At 55.3% G+C, this 20,678-nt stretch overlaps 2 protein-coding genes across 2 annotated transcripts; one reads left to right on the forward strand and one right to left on the reverse strand.

The window, feature by feature from the left end:
• Positions 1–7,532: 7,532 nt before the first annotated feature.
• On the forward strand, positions 7,533–8,195 carry TMEM125 (transmembrane protein 125). The gene has a single exon (XM_075037582.1). The coding sequence runs from the start codon at positions 7,533–7,535 to the stop codon at positions 8,193–8,195; it is 663 nt and encodes a 220-aa protein (XP_074893683.1).
• A 4,644-nt stretch (positions 8,196–12,839) lies between these two features.
• On the reverse strand, positions 12,840–18,661 carry C10H1orf210 (chromosome 10 C1orf210 homolog). Its single transcript, XM_075037584.1, has 4 exons — positions 18,490–18,661; positions 14,924–15,431; positions 14,111–14,257; positions 12,840–13,647 (listed from the first exon to the last, which is right to left on the reverse strand). The coding sequence occupies exons 1-4, from the start codon at positions 18,574–18,576 to the stop codon at positions 13,283–13,285; spliced, it is 1,107 nt and encodes a 368-aa protein (XP_074893685.1). The 5' UTR covers positions 18,577–18,661; the 3' UTR covers positions 12,840–13,282.
• Between the last annotated feature and the right edge of the window lie 2,017 nt (positions 18,662–20,678).

Here is a 20,678-nt window from a genome sequence, read left to right on the forward strand (position 1 = left end):
CCTAGGTAGACAGCTGGCAAACTCGGTTCAAGAAGATTTCAAACTTGATCTTAGTAGCTAAGAGGCAGTTAAACATTGTTTGTAAGGGAGAACGTTAAAAGTCAGTCACAGCAGAGTGTTACAACTGAGGTTTATCAGAGACCTGCTGGAAGAAAAATAGATGTACAAGCCCTTTCTATACTGGGAAAACTAGACCAAGGTCAGTCTCCCACGCGTGTGCTGTACAAATGTTTTCAGAATTAAGTTGTAACTGGGTTATGGGTTTGTATGCTAATGGTCTTCTGAATTCTGTCAGAGTGCAAAGACATGTTCCGCTTTCATCCTCTCTTGGTCTCCATTGTCTGTTTCTCTTCTTGGTACCTGTCTAAAGGATCTGGTAAGCATCTCATGCTCTTATAAAGTTACAGCCCACTTTTTAAAGTGAATATATGGCTATCTTTAAAGCTGAATAAGGTTTCCTCTTGGATGATGTATTTGTTAACTGGCCTACCTAAAGGACGAGGTTTTTCTGGGTAGGGACAAGCTCATTGTTCAAGGGTGTTTGTATAGTCAAATCCACCACAGCCCATTAGTTGTTTTAGGTTTAGGACAACAACCACTGGACGGACAGATGATATTTCGCAAGTTTCAAAAGATCTGTCAGATTTTACTCGGACAAATTCCTGAAGCTGTCACAGTAATTGGTGTCTATTGTATTAGCATATCCTAAGCTTCCCTTCTCATAGCCTGCTAAAAAAACTAGCATGCGACTTAATAACTGAGCCTCTCTTTCCATTAGTCAGGCAAGAGCTGCTGTCGGCTCCGTTCTCTTCTTTCTACATCTCCCAGGAGATTTTCCAGCTGCTCAGACTCGGAGTAGTGATCCCTTCTGCTGTCATTAAGCCCAGCCCCAAGGGAGGGGGCACGCACTCAGGCTGGGAGTCCTATTCCCCTGCTGACTTCTGCGTTCCTGCTACTCCCTTTTTTTCTCTCCCTCTCTCAAATAAGTCCTTCTCTGTTTCCCTAACTCCTCTCAAAATGGTCACCCTTTTCTTTCAACTAGATTACCAGGAAGTCAGCTCTTCTGCAGCATGGCAGGCTGTGCTGATGCCGCTCTTTCCCAGGGAGGGGGGTACTGCAGCTGCCTGGTGACGGAGGTGGCACCACCACGACATCTTGCCTGACCTAAGCGCCTGCCTGGTCCAAATGCCGTACAAAGATCCAGTCCTGATGCGACCAGATGGCCCTAGCCTGTACAGTAGTGCAGGGGCTATTTTATTTAACAGCACGTCATACCAAATACTTGCTGAATGTGTCAAACCTTCCCTCGCGCTGCCAGCCTGGCTGCAGGCTTCCTCTCACCCGCTGCCTGGGAGCTGCTCCCTGGCTCGGGCACCCCTGCCCCTCCAGCTGGGAGGAAATGAGCCACCTTCCAGGATCGGTGTGTGGCCAGATCCCGCCGGGGGAGGGAGGGAGGGGTAGCACCTGCACACCTGCGCGGCTCTGGAGCCTCTCCAAGGCCAGCAGCAGGTTTGCTGAGACACCACCCTGCTGGGGAATGCACCTGCCCGGGCGAGAGGTGAGGGCTTGCAGCCTCTCGTGGGTGCTGCCCGTCCCGCACCAGGAAGGGGAGCCGGCAGGAGCACCTGTTTCTTGGCAGGCGGTTGCCGGAGGAAGGGAAGAGATTTTCCCCGTGAGCTCCCTCGTTAGCTCGCTCCAGTGGAAGGAAAGTCAGGAAAAAACATTGCTGCCAGCCAGGAGCAGGGAACGGCGCTGGGCTGTCGCGTGTGGGCAGCGTCTGCCGCAGGTGAGTGAGCCCTCCTCCCCGGGACCGTGCGTGCGCGGGAAGGGCCGTGCTTCATCAGTAACTGCTGGCAGATTCGGGGGCTGCTTCAGACGTACTTCTTAGGAGATCCTGCCTCTTGCCTCCACATCGTTTCTTCCTTGCGCCATCGTGTTTCCTCTCGGCACATGAGGCTCGGGAGTTTCTCGTTCCTTCAGGACTCCCAGGCCTCCCTCGGCAGAGGTGCATCAGGACAGGCTCTGTGGGGTCAGGATGATGGACGCCTGTTATGAACACAGAGAAGAAGGCGAACACGAACCTTTATAATGGAGCACGCCAAAGCTATCTGGATTTCTGTAAAAAGTAGCTGCATGCTGACCCTGTTACAACAAGCCCTCCACCATCCTTGCCCCCAGAGCCCCTAGGCTTGGTGAAAGGAAGGGACAGTCTGCCACCGCCCAGGGCTTCCCCAAGGCTTCCCGAATGATGTCTGGTGGCAGAAGCGCTGGGGGGACAGATGGTCACTTCTGGGAAAGCATTATCCCTCTGGCAGGGTAGAGAGGGTGGGCTCTCCCCAGAGATACAGGTTAGACAGCATAGGTTTGCCTGGATTTTGAGCAGCCCTAGAAAGGAGGAGCACTGGAAATTGGCGGTTGATGTAGCAGCCAAAGGAGTGTGGATCTTTTGCTAGGATTTTGGGTGAGACAGACAGATGCCACATAAAAGCCCCATTACTCCCATCCCCCGCTGGTTCCTCTATCCCCACTCCTGAGTTCTCAGGAGAAGAGAGGAGACCTTCCCACACGCCCCAGGGCAGCAGCGTCCCTGCTCCCAGGGCCACAGATGGGCCTTGAGCACTATGACATTCACAGCTTCTGACTTGTGTATTGGCAGTAATTCAGACATAAAAGAAGATACATGAGCTTGATTTTCTTTGAGCTTACTAGGGAGTTAGAATAGAATAGAATATGCTTAGGAAGAATTTCTTTACCAAGAGGGTGGTCAAACAGTGGAACAGGCTTCCTGGAGAGGTGGTCAATGCCCCAAGCCTGTCAGTGTTCAAGAGACATTTGGACAATGTCCTTAATAACATGCTTTAATTTGGTCAGCCCTGAATTGGTCAGGCAGTTGGACTAGATGATTGTTGTAGGTCCCTTCCAACTGAAATAGAATAGACAGAATAGAATGGAAGTTGGAAAAATTACACGAAGGGATGGGAAAATACTTATGGCAATTCTGGACTAGAGGTTCCTGTGAGGCACAGAGTGGTGGCAAGTCCATCCCAAACAGGCTATGGCCAGACCTGGCCAAGAAGCAAATAAGCTGTGATGGACTGGAGAAGCAGGGGAAGGAGATGGCTTGTATATGTTTGAGATTTGAGGCTCTATTGGCTCTCATCTAGATTGCTCACGCAAATCATTTTACGTATTGTTATTTTACAGCAAATCTTGCCGGACACTCTCGGTCTCCGTGATGCTCACAAAGTCCACATAGCTGCATAAAATCCTTCCAAGGCTGGAAGTGCTGCAGGAGCCTGTCCCACCCCCAGACTTCCCCTCCCGAATGCTGTGGGTAAGCAATGTCTCATGGTGTACCCTGGGTTTGGGGAGAGGGAAGTGGCGAGTATTTCAACAGCTGAGTTTTATGTGGCTCTGAAATGAAAGTGTTAATTAACATACAGTCCATGGCCCATCTGTCAGATATCAGACAGTCAGACAGAAAAAGTCTATAAGTAAATAAATAAATGCATAAACCATTCCCAGGCAGTCAGCAGGCGTGTGTCTCTCACACCTGCAGCCAGGAGTGGCCAGAAACCAGTTGATGATGACCCTCAATTCCCAGTTAAATGTTGTCAGAGTAGGAAAAAAAAACCCACAGCGAAAAAGGAAAAACATGAACATTTTTGTTTTCCTGCATTCCCAGCGCTTTCCTGTTCTTCCTTCCCAGCTGCCAGCCAGCAGCGGGGAAGGACAGCTTGTCAATTTTTTCCTGAAATGCGACCTTCAGTCAGAAAGCACTGTGTGGCTGGGCTGGCCCTCTCCTTTTTCTCCTAATACAAAGATGAGAGCACTGAAAGCACTGGGTTCATTAGTAAGTAAATGGTAGAGATTAATGACCTGTGATACACGTTATCAAACTGGCTAGTCTGATGGCCTAACTGGCTTAAGCTCCCAAAGGGTCTGTGTTATGGTCTGTCCCAGACCAGTGAGACCAAGTAGCCCAAAGAAGAGCTGCAGAAGGGGCAACTGCTATCCTTCTCCCTCGTGGCAGAACAGGGATCCACATCCCTTCCTTTCTCTCAGTCTGATCCAGGCAAACTGATATGCTGCATAATGCAAAGAAACCAGATCAGCAAAGTTGCTGTGAGATCTAGTTTCATCCCTTCTCCAAGGGTGGTGACACCCAGGATAGGGCTGCTTTTGTTTAATACATAAAGACAGTCAGATTTTTCTTAAGAGGATGGGAGGCAAGGCAGCCGTGCTGAGGAATGGGAAACTGTAGTTAGATTTAAGGAAAAATTTATTCCTGGTGAGGATGGTTAAACACTGGAATGATCCCAAAGGGGCTGTGGATCCTCCATCCTTGGCAGTATCCAGCATCCAAGTGGATGGGGCCCTGAGCTGCTCAGTCTGACTTTGAGGTTAACTCTGCTTCAAGCAGAGGGATGGACCAGGTGGCTTTACAAGGTCCCATCCCACCTGAATTATTCTGTGATTCTAAGAGTAAAAATACTGTTATTAGTGGCACAAACCCTCGCAGTCTAGAGAAGCCCAAGACAAGTGTGGAGGCTTATAGAGCAAAAGTTTATATTCCCACAACATTTTCAAACACACACAAGGAAACATGGGGACACACTTCAGTAGAAGCCTTTGCCTCTGTTCAATAGAGGTTAATATAACACTGGGAAATACCTGCTCATAGAGGTCATACCTTATTTTGTTCTGCAGCCAGATGCTCTAATAGTTTTATCTTGCTCCCTGACCTTCTTCTGAGCAAATAAAAATTAAAATGGCTAAATTTTAAAAAGTAACATGAGAATGCAGTGCCATAGCTTGATTTTTGGTCACATTTTCCCTCATTGTGGTTAGTGCTGTTGTGTTTTTTATGCTTACTGTTTGACTCACAACTTGTGTGCGCAACTTTGGTCAAGCAGCAGAAGGCCGCAGACTTTGCACTTCTCCAAGCTTCATGTTTTCTTAGTCCAAAATCTCAATCTAATCTACAAACCTGCTATCTACTAGACTCACCCGTTCGCTGGTAAGGAGGAGATAAGGCACTGCTGTGCTTGGAGAAGGAAAGGCAGGAGGAAGTAGTGCTTAGCACTGAGCTGGTTTGCATAGGCTGAGGAAACGTCTCCGGGCTCAACCTCATCTCGCCCCTCTCCTTTGAAAGTGCCCTGTGATATCCTCACCTTCTCAGGAACCTGTGTCCTGGGCACATGCGGACAGCACAAGGTATCTTCTGTCTCATGCAAAATCGAAGAGGGTCCCAGCAGGCACAAATCAGCATACTCAACCACAGCTTTTTTTTCTCCCTAATTGATGCTTTCTGATTGTTCTGGCTCTAGCCGGGAGCTGCAGATCTCCCACGGGCCTCCAGGCAAGGGTACCCTCTGGAGCCTGGGCTTCTGCATCCCAGCCCACTCCCTGCCCAGGCAATTCAAGCAGCGGCGGCCGTGCGAGGGAATAGCACAGTGCGCAGCTCACATGGCGTGATGGGTCCCGGGCCTGCAAACCCGTGGTGGTTAGAGACTTCCTGGACACGTGCTGCCAGCTGGCAGCGTGCCCTGAGCCACGTCCAAAGTGACCTCATGCTCCATCACCGCCGGGGAGTGACTCAGGAGGAGCTTGGCCTGACACTGTCAGGCGGTGTCTGGTTCGGGCACCCCCCACGCTATTGTCCTCCCTCTCCCCCCACCCCACGTTGGCTTGTCCCCGATGGAGGGGCATTTTGAGGCGTTTGCTGGTAGCAAAGGCATTGCCGTAAGGGGATGCGTCTGTGGAGACTGCCTGAGGACAGGGAGAGCTGTGGGAGCGAAGATCCCTGGTGTGTGCAGAGCTGCCATGCGTGGAGGTCACAAATTGTCCCCACCCGTCCGTAATGAGCCCAGAGTCCCAGCGCCGTGCAGAGCAGGGCACAAAGACAAAGGGAGTGTTTGGCATGGGCTGACAGGCTCCCGGAGAGCCATTTCTAGCAGGCAGGGTGCTGCGTGGCCATCCCCCCACCTGGGAGAAGTAACACAGCTCTGACACAGGGGATCTGCATCCGTTCCTGTCCCCACCATGGGCTCCTGTAGGATTCTGACCAGTTTGCGTGTGTGTGCCCACGATGGCCAAACATGCGTCGTCCTGTGTGGGAGGTGACCAGGGAGGCAGTTCGTGGGTCTCCAGGGTCTGCCCCATGCGTCAAGGGCTCAGCCATACCTGAGACGCTCCCGCACTGTCCCCCCCAGCACCTCTCCTTGCTTTGGTTACTAGTTGTGCTGGAGGGTCCTTCTGGTGCTGTGGAACCAGCCAGAGCACTCACATGCTGGTGCGGGACATTATGTGAGAGAAATGCAAGTGGTTTCCACTCTTGGTGTAAAACTGTACCCATGAAGAATTGAGGGGGGCCTGGATGTTGGGGAGGTGATGAGCCCGGGAAGCCAGGCTGCCGGTTGAGACAAGGTGCTGTGCCAAGGGGAGCCCGGCTGTGCGCAGCACCAGGGAGCCTGCCTTCACCCTGCAGCCACCGCGGCCCTTCCCCTGCTCCCCTCCAGTGGGGAATGCTTCAGGGACCAGCAAAGAAGAGAGCAAAATTGCAGGGTGCCAGGTCCCAGCTTTCTGGGGGCTCTTTCCAGGGCAGCGCTGAGACCACTGGAGATGTAACCATCATATTTCTGTAGGGAACTTGGGTGGGGGAACCGCTAGCAGTGCAGGGGTAGGGACAAGGCTGGGAACATGCAGCAAGGGCAGCTCTCGCTCTTCCAGCGACTGCACTGAAAGGGTTAAGCCCCGGTCCTGACCCCCATCTCCCGATGTCATTCTGGGCAGCAGAGCCAGTTGGTGACAAGAGGCTGATGCTGATGAGGGAGCATGTGAAGCCGGAGCTGTGAATGGGGCTTTATCCCAGGAGGGACTTGCCTCTGCTCCGTCCCTGCCCTGCTGCCAGCACCAGCTGCAGGCAGAGTCCTGCGGGCAGCGATGTGCCAGTAGCCTCTGAGCTGGGCACACGGGGCTGGGGAGGCAGGAGACTCGTCCTTGGCGCAGGCTGAGGTCCCCCAGCAGTGCGTGGAAGTCTCCCTGAAGACGTGCGTGCGTGACTGATCTGTGCTCCAGTTGCATGGGGCTATTGTGAGGGAGGCAGGGAAAGGTCTTCAGGCCAGTCTGGAGCAACCAAGGCCCAGGGTTTGGCAGGGGATTGTTTGGTTCAGGGGAGCAGGGTCTCTGTTTAATGATATCTTCTCTTCTTGACTTTTTCAGATGAAAGACACAGGAAAGGAAGGACGCAGCCCTGGTTGTTCCCTCACGGTGCTGCTCTAGGGATGCTCCACCATGTCCTGCAGCCCTGCCTGGGGGGTGGGCTCAGCCCCAGCGCATGGACCATAGCTCTCCAGATGGCACTGCTGCAGAAGGGAGCTTCACCAGGCTCTAAAGAATGAAACAGAGGCGTCCCCACTTGAGAAATGCAGCTGCCTTCGCAACTGCTGCTGCCTTGACCCTCCACTTCACTGTAAGGGTGTAGATTCACCTGTGCAACCGCCCCACCGTGCCCAACCCAGCCTCCCACCATGCCGGAGCTGGCAGAGCTGAGCAGCCCCCGCACCCCTGCGGACGCGGATCACATCCAGAGGAACATCTTGGAAGAGCATGTGGAGCTCTGGTGGTTCCAGGACCCCAAGAAGTCCATCCTGTGCTATGGGATGGCTGTGGTGCTGATCCTGGCCTGCGGGATCGGGGGCATCATCCTGCTGTATAGTACTAGCAGCCGGTCTGGGGAGTGGCGGCTGGCCGTGGGCACCACGCTCTGCCTCCTGGCCCTGCTCGTGCTGCTGAAGCAGCTGCTGAGCTCTGCAATCCAGGACATGAACTGCATCCGCAGCCGGGACCAGATCGAGCTCCTGAAGAGCGGGGGCTTCTCGGACTGCCTGGTGCTGCTGCTCAGCGCCCTGGTGCTGGTGGTCTGCGGGGTCGTGCTCACCATCCTCTCCACCACGACCATGCAGCTCAGCCCCGCACGGCCGCTGGCCAGCATGTTCACCAGCGGGGTTGTCCTCCTGACTGCCGGCAGTGCCATCCTCCTCTGCCTGCTGCTCTACCTGCTCTGCACCTCCTGCTGCCAGGCGGCTCCTCGGAGCCTGGAGACCGGCGACATCCGTGTCTTCACCATCTCCGGCCGCCTCGCTGCAAACAGGCGGCTTCCTCCCACCTCCAGCATGGCCAACCTGATCTGACCCAGGACACCCCTGCGTGAGCCTCACTGGATATGACCCGTCAGCAGGGCTCGTGCCAGCCTTTCCTGAAGGAAGGGCGAGCGTCGCGGTGTCCCTTGTGCTTCTTTTGGAGATGACTGGCATTTGCTTTGCTCCAGGCTGATGGCGCAGCAGGGACTTGGGGTGCCTGGACAGGCTCTTTGACCTGGCACGTTAGGAGCACAGCGCTGGCCTGGTTGGCGTTTTATCTCCGCAAGTTTCCCGTGACAGCTGCTGCCTGCCCGGCTGCGAGCCCAGACACAGAGTTAAGGTGAGCCTGTCCTGTACCCCCGGGGACCCCAGTACTTGTTTGGTTCCTGCAGTTCCCGGAGCTGTCTCGTGCACTTTCCTGGCAGGAGAAGCTGTGATTGTGGGTGGTATAAAACCACCCTGTGCTCTGTGCAGAGCCGCCAGCTCCTGAGCAAAGCAGAGCCTCTAGCAGCTGATGAATGGCAGGAAATATTCTGTGTGTCAGCAGGCGTGCAGCGCAAGTGAAGGGAGCTCGGTAGGAGGTACGGCTGCAGGGGCTGCTCCCGAGAAAGCACCTGTGTGTCTGTGGGAGTGAGCGTAGGATTTGCATGGGATTCTGTGTGGCAGAGGCCCAGCATGGCTGGACCTCACATGAAATACTGTCTGTGTTTGCAATGCCAGGATCTGTTCCAATATTACATTTCTGTGGCCCACCACCTTCCGTGGTTTATCAAACCACAGCTCTGTTTTCACACCAGTGTGCTCCAGCCATGCGAGCCACAAACAGCAAGGTGCATTTTCTGGGGGATGGCCATGGGATGCCCGAATCCTGGGGCTGGGGCCGCTGCTCTGCAAGGGCGGTGCGAGGGGGGAGTGCTGTTGCCCTCAGACAGGAGTTTCCCGAGCAGAGGCACCTCTGCTGCCATGGGAGCGCTGCAGCTCATCCCAGTCCCTGCGTGTTCCCGTGCTCTTTCTGTCTGTTGAGTGCTGCAGCTGCTGCAGGGCAGAAAGTTCTTCTGCTACCACTTGGGCCTTACCTGGAGCTTCTTTGGTGTTTTATCTCTACAAGGTGTCTATCACTGAGGTGTCTTTCCCAGAGGCATGCTAACAACTCACCCCCAGGAGCTTTTCCTGTGACTTGACACTAATTTACCTGTCAAAATTCTCATTTCCTCCATAGACCCACAAACCATTTCACTGCCCTTTCCATAGACACAGATCATAACCTCCTAGCAAAGCTGCTCATGTGCAACATTCTCTTCATCTTCCTGCCTGCTCCCATATCCCCCTTACCTGAGCTGCTCTGCCCCAGCTGTTATTTTTGCTTATTATTTGCTAAGTTCCCTCTGTAATGGAATAAGACTGAGCTATTATTTTTTGGTGCCTGGTAGCAAATTTATTTGGAAGAGGATAATAGCTCATTCCCTTAGTAACAGCATGAATCACTGTCCGTGTTACACGTGGAGACAGTGTCAGAGTTCAGCATCAGTGAACCCCACCAGGTATACACTGGACAATGAGGACTTCATCCCCTTTGCACCTCCAGACCACACCGTTCCTGATGCACTCAGATCGCGTGAGGGCACTTCTGTATTCATCTGCTCTTGCCGTGCTTCTGCTGGCTTTCCTTCCCCCAAAGCCTTGGATTGTTTTCCCCAAAGTACAGGAACATCATTTTGGCTTTTCTTTCTGGATCTCTGTTATTTCTACATTTTCCTTTGCCACTTTCACATCGTCTATAGATTTTATTAAACTGCTGTTTCCTCTTTTCTCTGCATCATTTCCCTTAATCTGCCCAAGAGTTCAGAGGGTGTTACTAAGCTCAGGTCCTTCTGCGCTAAATCCTCTGCAAAGCAAAAAGCCGTCCTTGCCCTCTGGGCTGTTTGACCCCAGGTCCAGCAGGGATCCCTGTGCGTACACAGGGAGGGACAGGCCAGAGCTGGACAGTTCTGCACCATCACCGTTGCTGCTGCTCTGCACATCTGTGTCGGTCCATGTGCAGTTATACCAAGCTGCATTGTCTCTGCCTGCATCAGTGCTTTAGCAGTTACTCCCAGCTCCCCCAACCTGCACATGTGGACAGGCCACAGCTGCCTGCACACCAGCTGTTTTGCACATCTGGGCATTTCTGTGAAGACGCATGACTGTGCTGAGCTCGCAGCTCTGCACTGCCTGCATGCCAATGTGAATCCTCCCCTCCATAGCCCCTTCAAAATGTGCCCCAAATGCCCATGAATTGTGCCAGAAAAGGACGTTTTTGGGCCATGTCAGCAACCCAAGGAAATAATGGCTGAGAACAGGCTGTCCCCAAAGATAGTGGTTTGGGTGTCTGACTGCCCAGATGGACAGCCTGCGCTGCTCCAGTCACTGACTCACCTCTGCAGCAGTGGTACTTGTTTGCTCCTTTCTTGGTTCCTGTGTTGTGCATGGAAATCCATAATAAAGTGTTACAGAAGTCAACCGTATTGAAGGCTGATGCTTGAGCGTTGGCCTCTCTGCAAAGTGGGAGGTGGCAGAGCTGTGCAGAGCTGGCCTCTGCTCAGGCTGAGCCCAGGGCAGAAATCATGACAGCCCAGGGTCCCTCAGCGGGCAGCTGTGATTTTGGCTCATCAGCTAGCATGGCAATGCCACCACAGTCCCCCAAATGCATGTACTTATTTCCTGATACACGACTCCCACCTTCAGATGCACGTGCACCTCCCTCTGCTTAAGGACCTAGACATAGCTGCTCCCCCTTACCACCACTGTGTGAACCTAAGACCTTGCCGTGCCCCTCAAAGATGCTCACATGGAGCACGCGAAGCCTCCTGAATATATCGGTGCGTGCTGGTTTGTTTACAGAGAAGCTGTTTTGCCCTGCAGTAGGGCCGAGCCTCGAGCCTCGAGGCGGCAGCTGCTGCCTACAATGAGCCTGGAACCAGTCTGCCTGCATACCTGCTACTGCTCCCGTCCGCCAGCCTCAACCGCAGTTCTTCCAGCAGCTTCCCAGGGGGATCCCCTTGAGAAGGCTCCTCCTTTCCTGGTCTGACCCCTTTATATTCCCAGCTCTGCATGCCAGATGCATTTCCCCCCATGTGAGCTGCCAGCCTCCTGCCCGCTGGCACTGGAGCTGCCTGGAGTGGGGGCAGAGGGGCTGTCACGGGACTGGGGCCCCCAGCACACCAGAAAAACAGCCACGTCTGCTCAGTTAAAGAATAAATGGGTGGGCCTCCCAGCAGGGTCAAAGTAGACAAGCAACCCACCAGTAGGTACTGAGGGATGGGAATGAGCAAGATCCTGGATACATAAGCCTGGGCAGCTGTATTTTTAATCTCTTTTAAGACATCGCTGAGACCAAGAGTAAAATACTGCATCTAGCACAAGTTCATGGGATTAAAAAGCATGTTGAAAAGCCCAGAAAATACCCTTCAGAAGATAACTGAAATGCATTTTCCCAGCCCTCAGATTTAAGTCTCCTATCTTACCTAAAAGATATTAGAAATTCCCCCAAAATTACAGCATATATTGTATTTTCACAGGTAGCTGTTAAGATGATCCTAGAAGTCAAAGCATTGAGGCAGTGACTGCAAAAGTAAAGGTCAGTTTAGAAATATGGCATTTAAGAACAAAAACTGGCTGATCGCTGAAACAAGCCAGCAGGTTTTCATCCTCCTCGTGGCTTTGAATGGCATGTTCCCTCTCTGGAAGGTGCTTTAAGTCACTGGCCTGTATCACCCATCCAACACCTGACCCAGTCGTCCCCTTCAGTTTACATTCTCTGACGTGTATTATTTACTTTTGTACACACTGTGCTCTATAAATATCCTAATGAGTAGAGAAATACAAAGGCAGTTTACAGTGAGATGGAGGTTTGAAGGAGATGGGGGAATTAGCCATGTGGCAGGGCTGCAAGAAACGCCATCCCTGTGATGATGCTTTATGCTCTGGAGCATGACAGAGAGATTCCCAGGCCATCAGGGACGGTAATGACTGGGCTGTGCCCTGGGAAGTCTTCCCATCCGGATGGTATGAGCCTTGTGAACCACTTACTAAGGAGGGTGAACGCCACTGCTGCTCCCTGCTTTTAACTGTAGTGTGACCCACGCAGGCATGACTGGCTACAGCAGAAACAACTTGCAGTTACCTATGTCTCATGTGCTGTTTATCGTACCATAAAGATGACAGGAATGCAAAAATTATAATGTTCTTATAACTCCACGGTTAGAGATACAGACGGGACTCTGTAATGGGTGCCTGGGGACAAGGCTGTCTCGCCCCAGTGCACGTGCCTGCCTGACGCCAAAACTGGTGCCGCCAACAAGTTCGCTCAGCTCTGCAGAGCTGACATGGGAAAGGTAAGTCACTTTCTAGCACGTCTTGATGGAGAGGGAAGAAAGAAAAAAGAGAAGGGACGCGGCAGGAAGCAACGCTGGAAAGACATGCACAGAAACCCTGTGACGACGCAGCAGGGCTGCCTGCGCCACAGCAGGTGACAGATTTGTTTGCATGAGAACACTGGTGCCACAGACCTGTTCTCTCACCGCCGCAGTTAACGAGGAATGTATTTATGGTCCTTGAAAGCACATGCAAAAAAAAGCCACACCCCAGCTGTGGGCCTGGGTGTCTTCTCCTGGCACTGCTGCTGGGAGAGCCCCAACAAACCACCGCAGGCAGAAGCAGGGTTAAATCATGCTTTAATCACACCCCAGAGTGACAACGCATTGAGGGACAGAGCAGGGCTGGGTCTGGCGCCATGGGGCAGTGGGGCCGGTGCCTGAGACCCCGCAGGGAGCACAAGGGCAGGCTCCTCTTCCCATCCCACCAGGCTGCCCGGGCACGATAGGCACCATCTCCGTCATCCTCAGCATCCGAGCAGGGCTGGGAGAGCAGCAGTGGGTCTGGTGTCCCCACGTAGCCCCGCTGGTGTCATGCTGGGGCACCACGGGGCTGGCTGCCTTCAGCCTCCATCACCATTTCCAGCCCACCGCTCCTCTCCACTCCTTTCCTCCTGCCCCCAGCCACACGGGGCCAAAAGCCGAGGGCGGGTGGGAAAGGGCAGGAAGGGGATGGAAGTGGGGGGGACGGCGAAAGGCCGCAGTGGTGGTAGCTGGGCAGCAGGCTCAGATGGAGAGGTGTGATTCTCGCTCCTCTTCCTCTGGCAGCTGCTCGCTTGGCTGGATGTAGTTGTCCTCGATGAAGCCATCATCATCCTCAGCTTGCAGGTCGGCAGCACCAGGCATAGGGTGGCTCTCAAAGGCCCCCCGGCCTGAGGAGCCCCTGTCCCAGCCGCTGCCATCCTCCATGGGGCTGCCTCTGATTGAGCTGGTTTCAGGCAGTGGCCGGTGGCGGTAGCTGGCAAAGTTCTTGTGGAAGAGCTTGCACTTGGCAGCCAGCGCAATCAGGATGGAGATGCCAATTGCTGCCACCAGGAAGCCCACCAGGTACGGCCAGCTCCTTCCCCCCTTCCCAGCGGGCGGTGTGGTGGCTGCGGCACAGGAAAGGTACCTCAGGGCATGGTGGGTCAGCCAGCGGCACACCCGGCGCTCCTCAGCAGCCAGCCCTGTGCATGTCTGCGGTGTGCAGCCAGCACTGGATTGCTTTTATCAGGAGCAATATAAATGCTCTTCACCCAGAGCTAGCTACCAAGGATATGTGAACACTGCGGGGAAAACGGCCGGATGGCTGTCTGATACTGGTGCCCATCACCATGGAGCCTGTGCTCCATGCGGCTTTGTGGCATCTGCTAACTTTTCTGTTGCAAAGCCAGCAAATACCTCCAGGTGGTCACCACCCTCCCCACCAAGCCACTGCACCAGTGGTGGCCGGGCAGCCCGAGCCCCTGGGACTGCGGGGCAGAGCAGGGGGTCTCCGGCTGCAGTGCCCTCTGGGGTGATGGAGGGCAGGAGGCAGCTAGACTTTACAGATGCCTCTGTAGCTGCACAACTTACTATTGCTGTGGGTCACTGTGATCTGCTGCGCCGTGCTGACCCCCCGAGGAAACCGCTGCTTCATCCAGCAGCTCAGGTCCTGGGAATCCAGAGCTGTGACCTCCCGGCCCCGCAGCCCCGGGGGCGATGCACAAGTCACCTGCACAGCTGGGAGACACATGGGCTAAGGTGGGACAGGAGGTTTTCGCCCATCCCCTCCCCAGTTTAGAGAAGACGATCCCTGCTTGCTCCTAGGTTGATGGGATGCATCGCAAGGTGCTCCTGGCTCTGCCCTTCAGCCTCGACAGTCCTCAGCATGTTGTAAGGCACAACCAAAGAAAAAAATTCCCTGACCAAGGAACCGTGCGAGTGTGTGACTGATTAGCAGGCTCCTTTTAGCTGGATAATGCCAAATTCATGCATACTGATAGAAACCCCACTGTCACAGGGCTGCTGTCGCCTGGGAGCCAAGTTCAGAGCGTTGGAGCCTGATCCGGCTCCACAGGAGGAGCTGCCGAGCGCTCTGCAGCTCTTGAAAAGGTGGTCACTCCACGTAGATACACATAGGTGGATTTAGGGGCTGAAGTGTATGTATAGCCCCTTTCCCAGAAGAGTGGCTAAATTATCCTGGAATCTTCGGTATTGTGTGTAACTGCAAGCAAGGAACAGGCACATCACCTTTCACTTTGCTGTCCCTCAGTGGGGTGGGAGAGGTCCCTGGAGAGCTGTCTCAGAGCCTGCCCAGGGGTTGGAGCAAAAGGACCAAGCGGGACCCCTGCACCCAGGGTTCCTCCTGCCTGACACGTCTCCTGCCACCCACCCCCGTCCGCTCACCTTGCCTGCGCTGTAGCCACTGCTGCAGAGGGTACACAGTGCAGTCGCAGACCCAGGGGTTCCCTTCCAGCCAGACCTGCGGGACTGCATCCATCAGCTGCAGGCTCAAGGTGTCCACAGAGACCAGTGCGTTGTGCCGCAGGTCCAGGTGGAAAAGAGCCTTCAGCACCAGGAAGGAAGGGACCTCAAGCTCTTGCAGACTGTTGTTTCTTAGGAGCAGTGTGTGCAAGTTTTCCAAGCCCTCGAAAGCATCCGTGTGGAGGTAGGCGATGCTGCAGCTGCTCAGGTCCAGCAGACGCAGTGTCCCAAGGTTGGAGAAGACTGCTGGGCTCAGCGCCAGCAGGGCATTGCTAGAGAGGTTGAGGGAGCGCAGAGAAGGGAAATGCATCAAGAGAGTCCCGTGACGGGGCACAACCAAGGAGTTGAAGGAGAGATCCAAACCAGTGATGTTTCTTGGAAGGGAAGTTGGAGCATGCAGGAGGCTCTTCCCTTTGCAGTCGGCCCATCCCTGGGAAAAGAGCTGCTGTCTGAGATGGGCTCTCTGTGCTGGGGAGGATGTCTAGACCAAGACTCCCCAGGAGTTCAAATGTCTTAATTAATTACCCTTGCAGAGTTTAAAAAAGCAAAGACAGGTTTACGAGTTTAAAAAACACATGAGCTGCCAGTTTGGTGTGGGCCAGGATAAATGGAGAAAGATGAGGAAGACAGCCCAGGATTGAGAGCAGCTGACTGAAGGAGTAAAGGAGGTGCGTGGAGAGCTGAGGGGGACCCCAAACAGACGAGGTGGGTGCAAAGGGACCAGGTTGTCACCCTCCTGTCCTCCCTCACAGGGCAGTCATCATACGGGGTCAGCTTGCAGAGGGACCTCCTCTTCCTCCCCCAGATTCCCACCTCCAGCCCCCAGGGAGCTCTGGCGTGACACAAGGGCACCCTCCAGCTGGGGCAGGGAGGCGGGCGAGATCCCTGCCTGTTGCGAGGGCAGGCGGGCAGGCAGCCTGCTGGGCTGCAGAGCAGTGGGCACCTGCACCAGACACCCATGTCAAGAGCTGCTCCCCGGGGCCTGTGCAGGATATTGCATCCATGCCTCCAGCCTTCCCACATTTCTGAGGATACGCCGTGAGTGGCAGCGGCTTAATGCAGGCTGGCTGTGGCCATACTAGTAAACAAAACAAACGAGGCACCATTCGCTGTCCCAAAAGGCCAGCAGTGCATACTAGATGGATCGATCAACCCACATGGAAGGGGTTTTTTCCCCAAAAAACAGAGTAGCCAAATACAAGCTCATTTTGGGGAGCAGTCCCCAGCATGTGTTACTTCTGCCTGTGCTTTATGTGGGAGAAGGCCAGCTGCCCAAACTGAAGCTGCCAGAGAGTGGGTCAGCAATTCAAGTTTGCTTGGGCAGGCATGGGATCCTGCTTGATGCCATGTTTGGGCCCCCCAGGCAGAGGTGCCTTGCTGAAGTTTGCTGTGGTCTGTAGTCCCAGGTTTCTAGGTCTAGCTGCTTTCCAGCTAGCTGGCCTTTCCATTTCTTTGCCTCCTGTGTGATCACCTCTCCTTTCATAGAATCATAGACTCATAGAATCATTTAGGTTGGAAAAGACCTTCAAGATCATCGAGTCCAACCATCAACCATGCCCACTAAACCATGACTTGAAGTGCCTTGTCTACTCGCTTTTTGAATACCTCCAGGGATGGTGACTCAACCACTTCCCTGGGAAGCCTGTTCCAATAACTGACAACCCTTTCAGTAAAGAAATTTTTCCTAATATCCAACCTAAACCGCCCCTGGTGCCACTTGAGGCCATTTCCTCTTGTCTTATTGCTTGTTACTTGAGAAAAGAGACTAACACCCACCTTGCTACAACCTCCTTTCATGTAGCTGTAAAGAGCAATAAGGTCTCCCCTCAGCCTCCTCTTCTCCAGACTAAACAGCCCCAGTTCCCTCAGCTGCTCCCCATAAGACTTGTGCTCCAGACCCCTCACCAACCTGGTTGCCCTTCTCTGGACACGCTCCAGCACCTCCATGTCTTTCCTGTAGTGAGGGGCCCAAAACTGAACACAGGACTCGAGGTGCGGCCTCACCAGTGCCCAGTACAGGGGAACAACCACTTCCCTGCTCCTGCTGGCCACACTATTTCTGATACAGGCCAGGATGCCCTTGGCCGCCTTGGCCACCTGGGCACACTGCTGGCTCATATTCAGCCGGCTGTCAGCCAGCACCCCCAGGTCTTTCTCTGCTGGGCAGCTTTCCAGCCACTCTTCCCCAAGCCTGTAGCGCTGCATGGGGTTGTTGTGACCCAAGTGCAGGACCTGGCACTTGGCCTTGTTGAACCTCATACAATTGGCCTCGGCCCATCGATCCAGCCTGTCCAGATCCCTCTGTAGAGCCTCCCTACCCTCGAGCAGATCGACCCTGCCTCCCAACTTGGTGTCGTCTGCAAACTTGCTGAGGGTGCACTCGATCCCCTCATCCAGATCATTGATAAAGATATTAAACAGAACGGGGCCCAACACCGAGCCCTGGGGAACACCACTTGTGACCTGCCGCCAACTGGATTTAACTCCATTCACCAAAACCCTCTGGGCTCAGCCAGCCAGCCAGTTTTTTACCCAGCGAAGAGTACACTTTATCCTCCTGTTCACCTAAATCTCCTATCAGGCCCTGCCATCCCTGCTCACTAGAGGAACAGATGTGCGCTTATAAACCTGGGCTGCCGAGGACTGGGTTATAATGGGGCTGAGCCATGGGGATACCGCACAGGTCCTGTCTCAAGGTCAAACAGGGCTAGGCTCAGGGAGGCGGGGGAAGACAGTGCAAACCTTGTGAGGGAGTATCTGAAAGCTCCGTGGGCAGTGCTGCCCTGTGCCATCCGCCCAAGACAGCCGCTTTTCCTGCCTCCTCCCAGCTCCCGCCCGGTGCAGCCAAGCTGCTGGCTGTGGTGCTTGTCCTGGCGGGATGCGTTAGTTGTATTTCCTGCTCCTCGCCAGGCGCTCAGGGATCCTGACCCCATGGTTGCCCGGACCCTGGCTTCAGTCACTGCATCACCATGCACTGGAGAAGGGAGCGTGGGGCTGGGAGCCCCTCGGGGATGTGCCTCACTGCTGCTCCCCAGGCATCCCTTATGGGTGGCTGTGTTACGGCTGCAGCCGAGACCCCCAGAGTCAGAAACGCCACAGCCCAGACAAGGCTTTTGCCAGCCCCGCTGTGCTCCGGTGCATGGGCTGGACAACCGTGACGTGTTCCGCCCGAGGCTGGGATGTTGTGGGGCTGGGAGCAGGGGTGCTGCAGGGCTGGGAGCAGGACAGCTAGGCTCCAGGGGTGGGTGAACCACCCCTGTGCTTGGTGGCCACTGGCACGGCACATGTCCCCGTTAACTCCGCTTGCTCCCGTTGATTTTCATTGCTCGTCGTCTCTCCAGCCGTGCAGAGTGGGAGCTGCCGACCAGGGCCTGCTGCCCCGCAGGCGCACGGTGCCACCGCCCCAGCTGTGCTGGCAGGACGGGGAGCGAGGTGCCCCTGCCTGCCCCCAGCTGCTGCCCACGCCGGAGCCCACTCGGCCCCCCTACCTGGTGGTTGAGGCTGCAGGGGTGTCCCGTCACCACTGACCAGGCGCAGAGGAGGCTGCAGACCCCGAGCAGGCAGGAGGGAGCCATTTGGCTCCAGGAAACTTCCGCGCAGAAAAACAAGTCTGAGGGAAAGCTGGGAAGCCGGCAGAGCCGGCCGGGCCGGGTGAGGTGTGGCCGCGGCCGCGCGGCTCGGGGGCCCCCGCCGAGCCCCCCGCACCCCGACCGCAGGGCCCTGCGGACCACCAGCACCGGGGAGCCAGCCCGGCTGCCGCCGTGGCCCTGTGCCCTCCCGACGGCTGCGCGCGGGTGAAAGGTGGCGGGGCCGGTTACACATTAACCACCACGCCCGGCCACCTCCCACCCACCGCCTCCCGTGACGGGTGACCGGGAGACCGCCAGCATCTGCCTGGTGGACCGTGAGCTGCCGTGGGGGCTGCCTCAGGGGGAGCAGAGCACTGGGAGGTGCTGGGGGCCAGAGGAGGAGGGGGGCACCTCTATGGCATCCGCCCTGAGACGGCCGCGTTCGAGGAGCACAGCCTGAGCCCAGCCCGCCTACAGTGATAGCTGCTGTGCCCAGGCTCCACGCACCCAGGACAGGGGCACGCAGCAAGCCTCGGCCGGAGAAGCTGGGACGGAGGCAGCCCAGAAGCGTCCTACGGGAAAATAAAAGTCTTATCGGGGTTCAGGCAGAAAGGTGTTTAAAAAGTGCAGCAAACGGGCAGGTCCCTGGGCCTGGCAGTGGATCAGCAGTCTTAGCTTTCCGGCATGGCGGAGTTGCTAATAAAAATGTGGCTTCCCTGAGCAGCACCCAGGGCTCCTTTGAAGGTCCCAGAGGAGGGGGGTGCCCCACCACCTCTGGTACCCCCCACGCAGACCCGCCACTCATCAGGGGCGCTCCCAGTCAGCCCTGCCACGGAGTCAGTGAAAATCTGGGAAATCATGTCCAAGCAGCATCTTGTGGATGTTTGCTGGCATGCGGTTGGGTAAGATGTGCTGCCATGCCCGCGGGTGCTGGGGTGGGTGAGCGGACGAGGGCTGGCAGAGCCACAGCCTGGGCAGGGGAGGTGCTGGCAGCACCCGCTCCCAGCTTTGCCTCTGCAGCAGGAGGGAGCCCCAAGCTCCCCACTCCCCGTTCCCTGCTCCCCATTCCCACTCCTGCTCAGCGGCAGGCAGCCGCCTGCCAACGAGAGCTCTGTGGATCTGCAGTTTCCACCCCGCCGGCGGCCGGGACAGGGCGGCCCCGCTTCCCCCAGCTGCCAAGGGGCTCCTCCACAGCCGCACGTCCCACCCTTTCCTTAGGGAAAGGGCTTCCCAGCAGCCTGTCCATCCTGCGAGCGTGTGATGGATGCCAACGCAGCCAGGCAGCTGCCTGCTCCCCAGCTGCCCTGTCGATGCGACCAGGCGAGCTGGGGATGCTCAGCCACCCTGCTCCCGGGCTGCTCCTATGCCTGGCGGCAGCAGCCCTTAACCCAGCCTTGCAGGGCCTCCCCAGGACCTGCTCTGCATGTAAACCAAAACAAATGGCCAGAGAAGCAGGGCTAGAAAATGTTGCTGAGGCAGCCCAGCCCATCGGTGGATTCGCAGGGCGTTTGCATTTCCTATCAGGAAACGTATCGGTGCGTTATGGTTTCTGGCATGTGGTGCCGTGCATTAGAAAGTGCAAATGATAACAAAAAGGGGTATTTTTGTCTCTCTTTTTTTTTTTAGTCTGTTGTGATTCAGCAAAAAAGTTGAGGTCTGTGAATTCAGCAGAAATTCAGGTGCTTTCTGTGTGCTGTGGGTTGGGCAGCTAGAGCTTTCCGTATTACAGGAGAGGAAGTAAGGCGAGCTGCTCTGGCTGAGCTCGGCTGTACCCAGCTCCCTGGTTCCTCCTCTGGAGATACATAGAGTTAAACAGGAGCTGTAGGGTCCTGGCTGGGTCTCACCACAGAACCTCACAGAGAGGTTTCCTACCTCAACTCCAACCCGAGGGATCTGCACAGATAGACACCTCTTATCCTGGTGTTCCTAGAAAAAATGCAAGGGGACAAATCAGCTTGGGTCAGATCCCTCGATGGATCCCTGAGATCTCCTGGGCATCACCAGGTGTGGAGAGCTGACCCCAAATGGCTCCCATTCCCCAAAAGAGCAAAGCAAATACGCTGGTTCCCCTCGGGCAGTAAGAGAAGTCATGCTATGCTCCCTGAAGG

Source organism: Buteo buteo, chromosome 10 (genome assembly GCF_964188355.1).
Source record: "Buteo buteo chromosome 10, bButBut1.hap1.1, whole genome shotgun sequence".
NCBI classification, from domain to species: domain Eukaryota; kingdom Metazoa; phylum Chordata; class Aves; order Accipitriformes; family Accipitridae; genus Buteo; species Buteo buteo.

What these genes read in the sequence shown, in the direction of transcription:
- TMEM125 (XM_075037582.1), top strand. Translation starts at nt 7,533, where the DNA reads ATGCCGGAGCTGGCAGAGCTGAGCAGCCCCCGCACCCCTGCGGACGCG.
- C10H1orf210 (XM_075037584.1), bottom strand. Translation starts at nt 18,576, where the DNA reads ATGGCTCCCTCCTGCCTGCTCGGGGTCTGCAGCCTCCTCTGCGCCTGG. An exon ending in CCTGCAGCCTCAACCACCAG is followed by an intron (nt 15,432 to 18,489) that starts GTAGGGGGGCCG and finishes CTCTTTTCCCAG; the next exon opens with GGATGGGCCGACTGCAAAGG. An exon ending in GTGGCTACAGCGCAGGCAAG is followed by an intron (nt 14,258 to 14,923) that starts GTGAGCGGACGG and finishes TGTGTCTCCCAG; the next exon opens with CTGTGCAGGTGACTTGTGCA.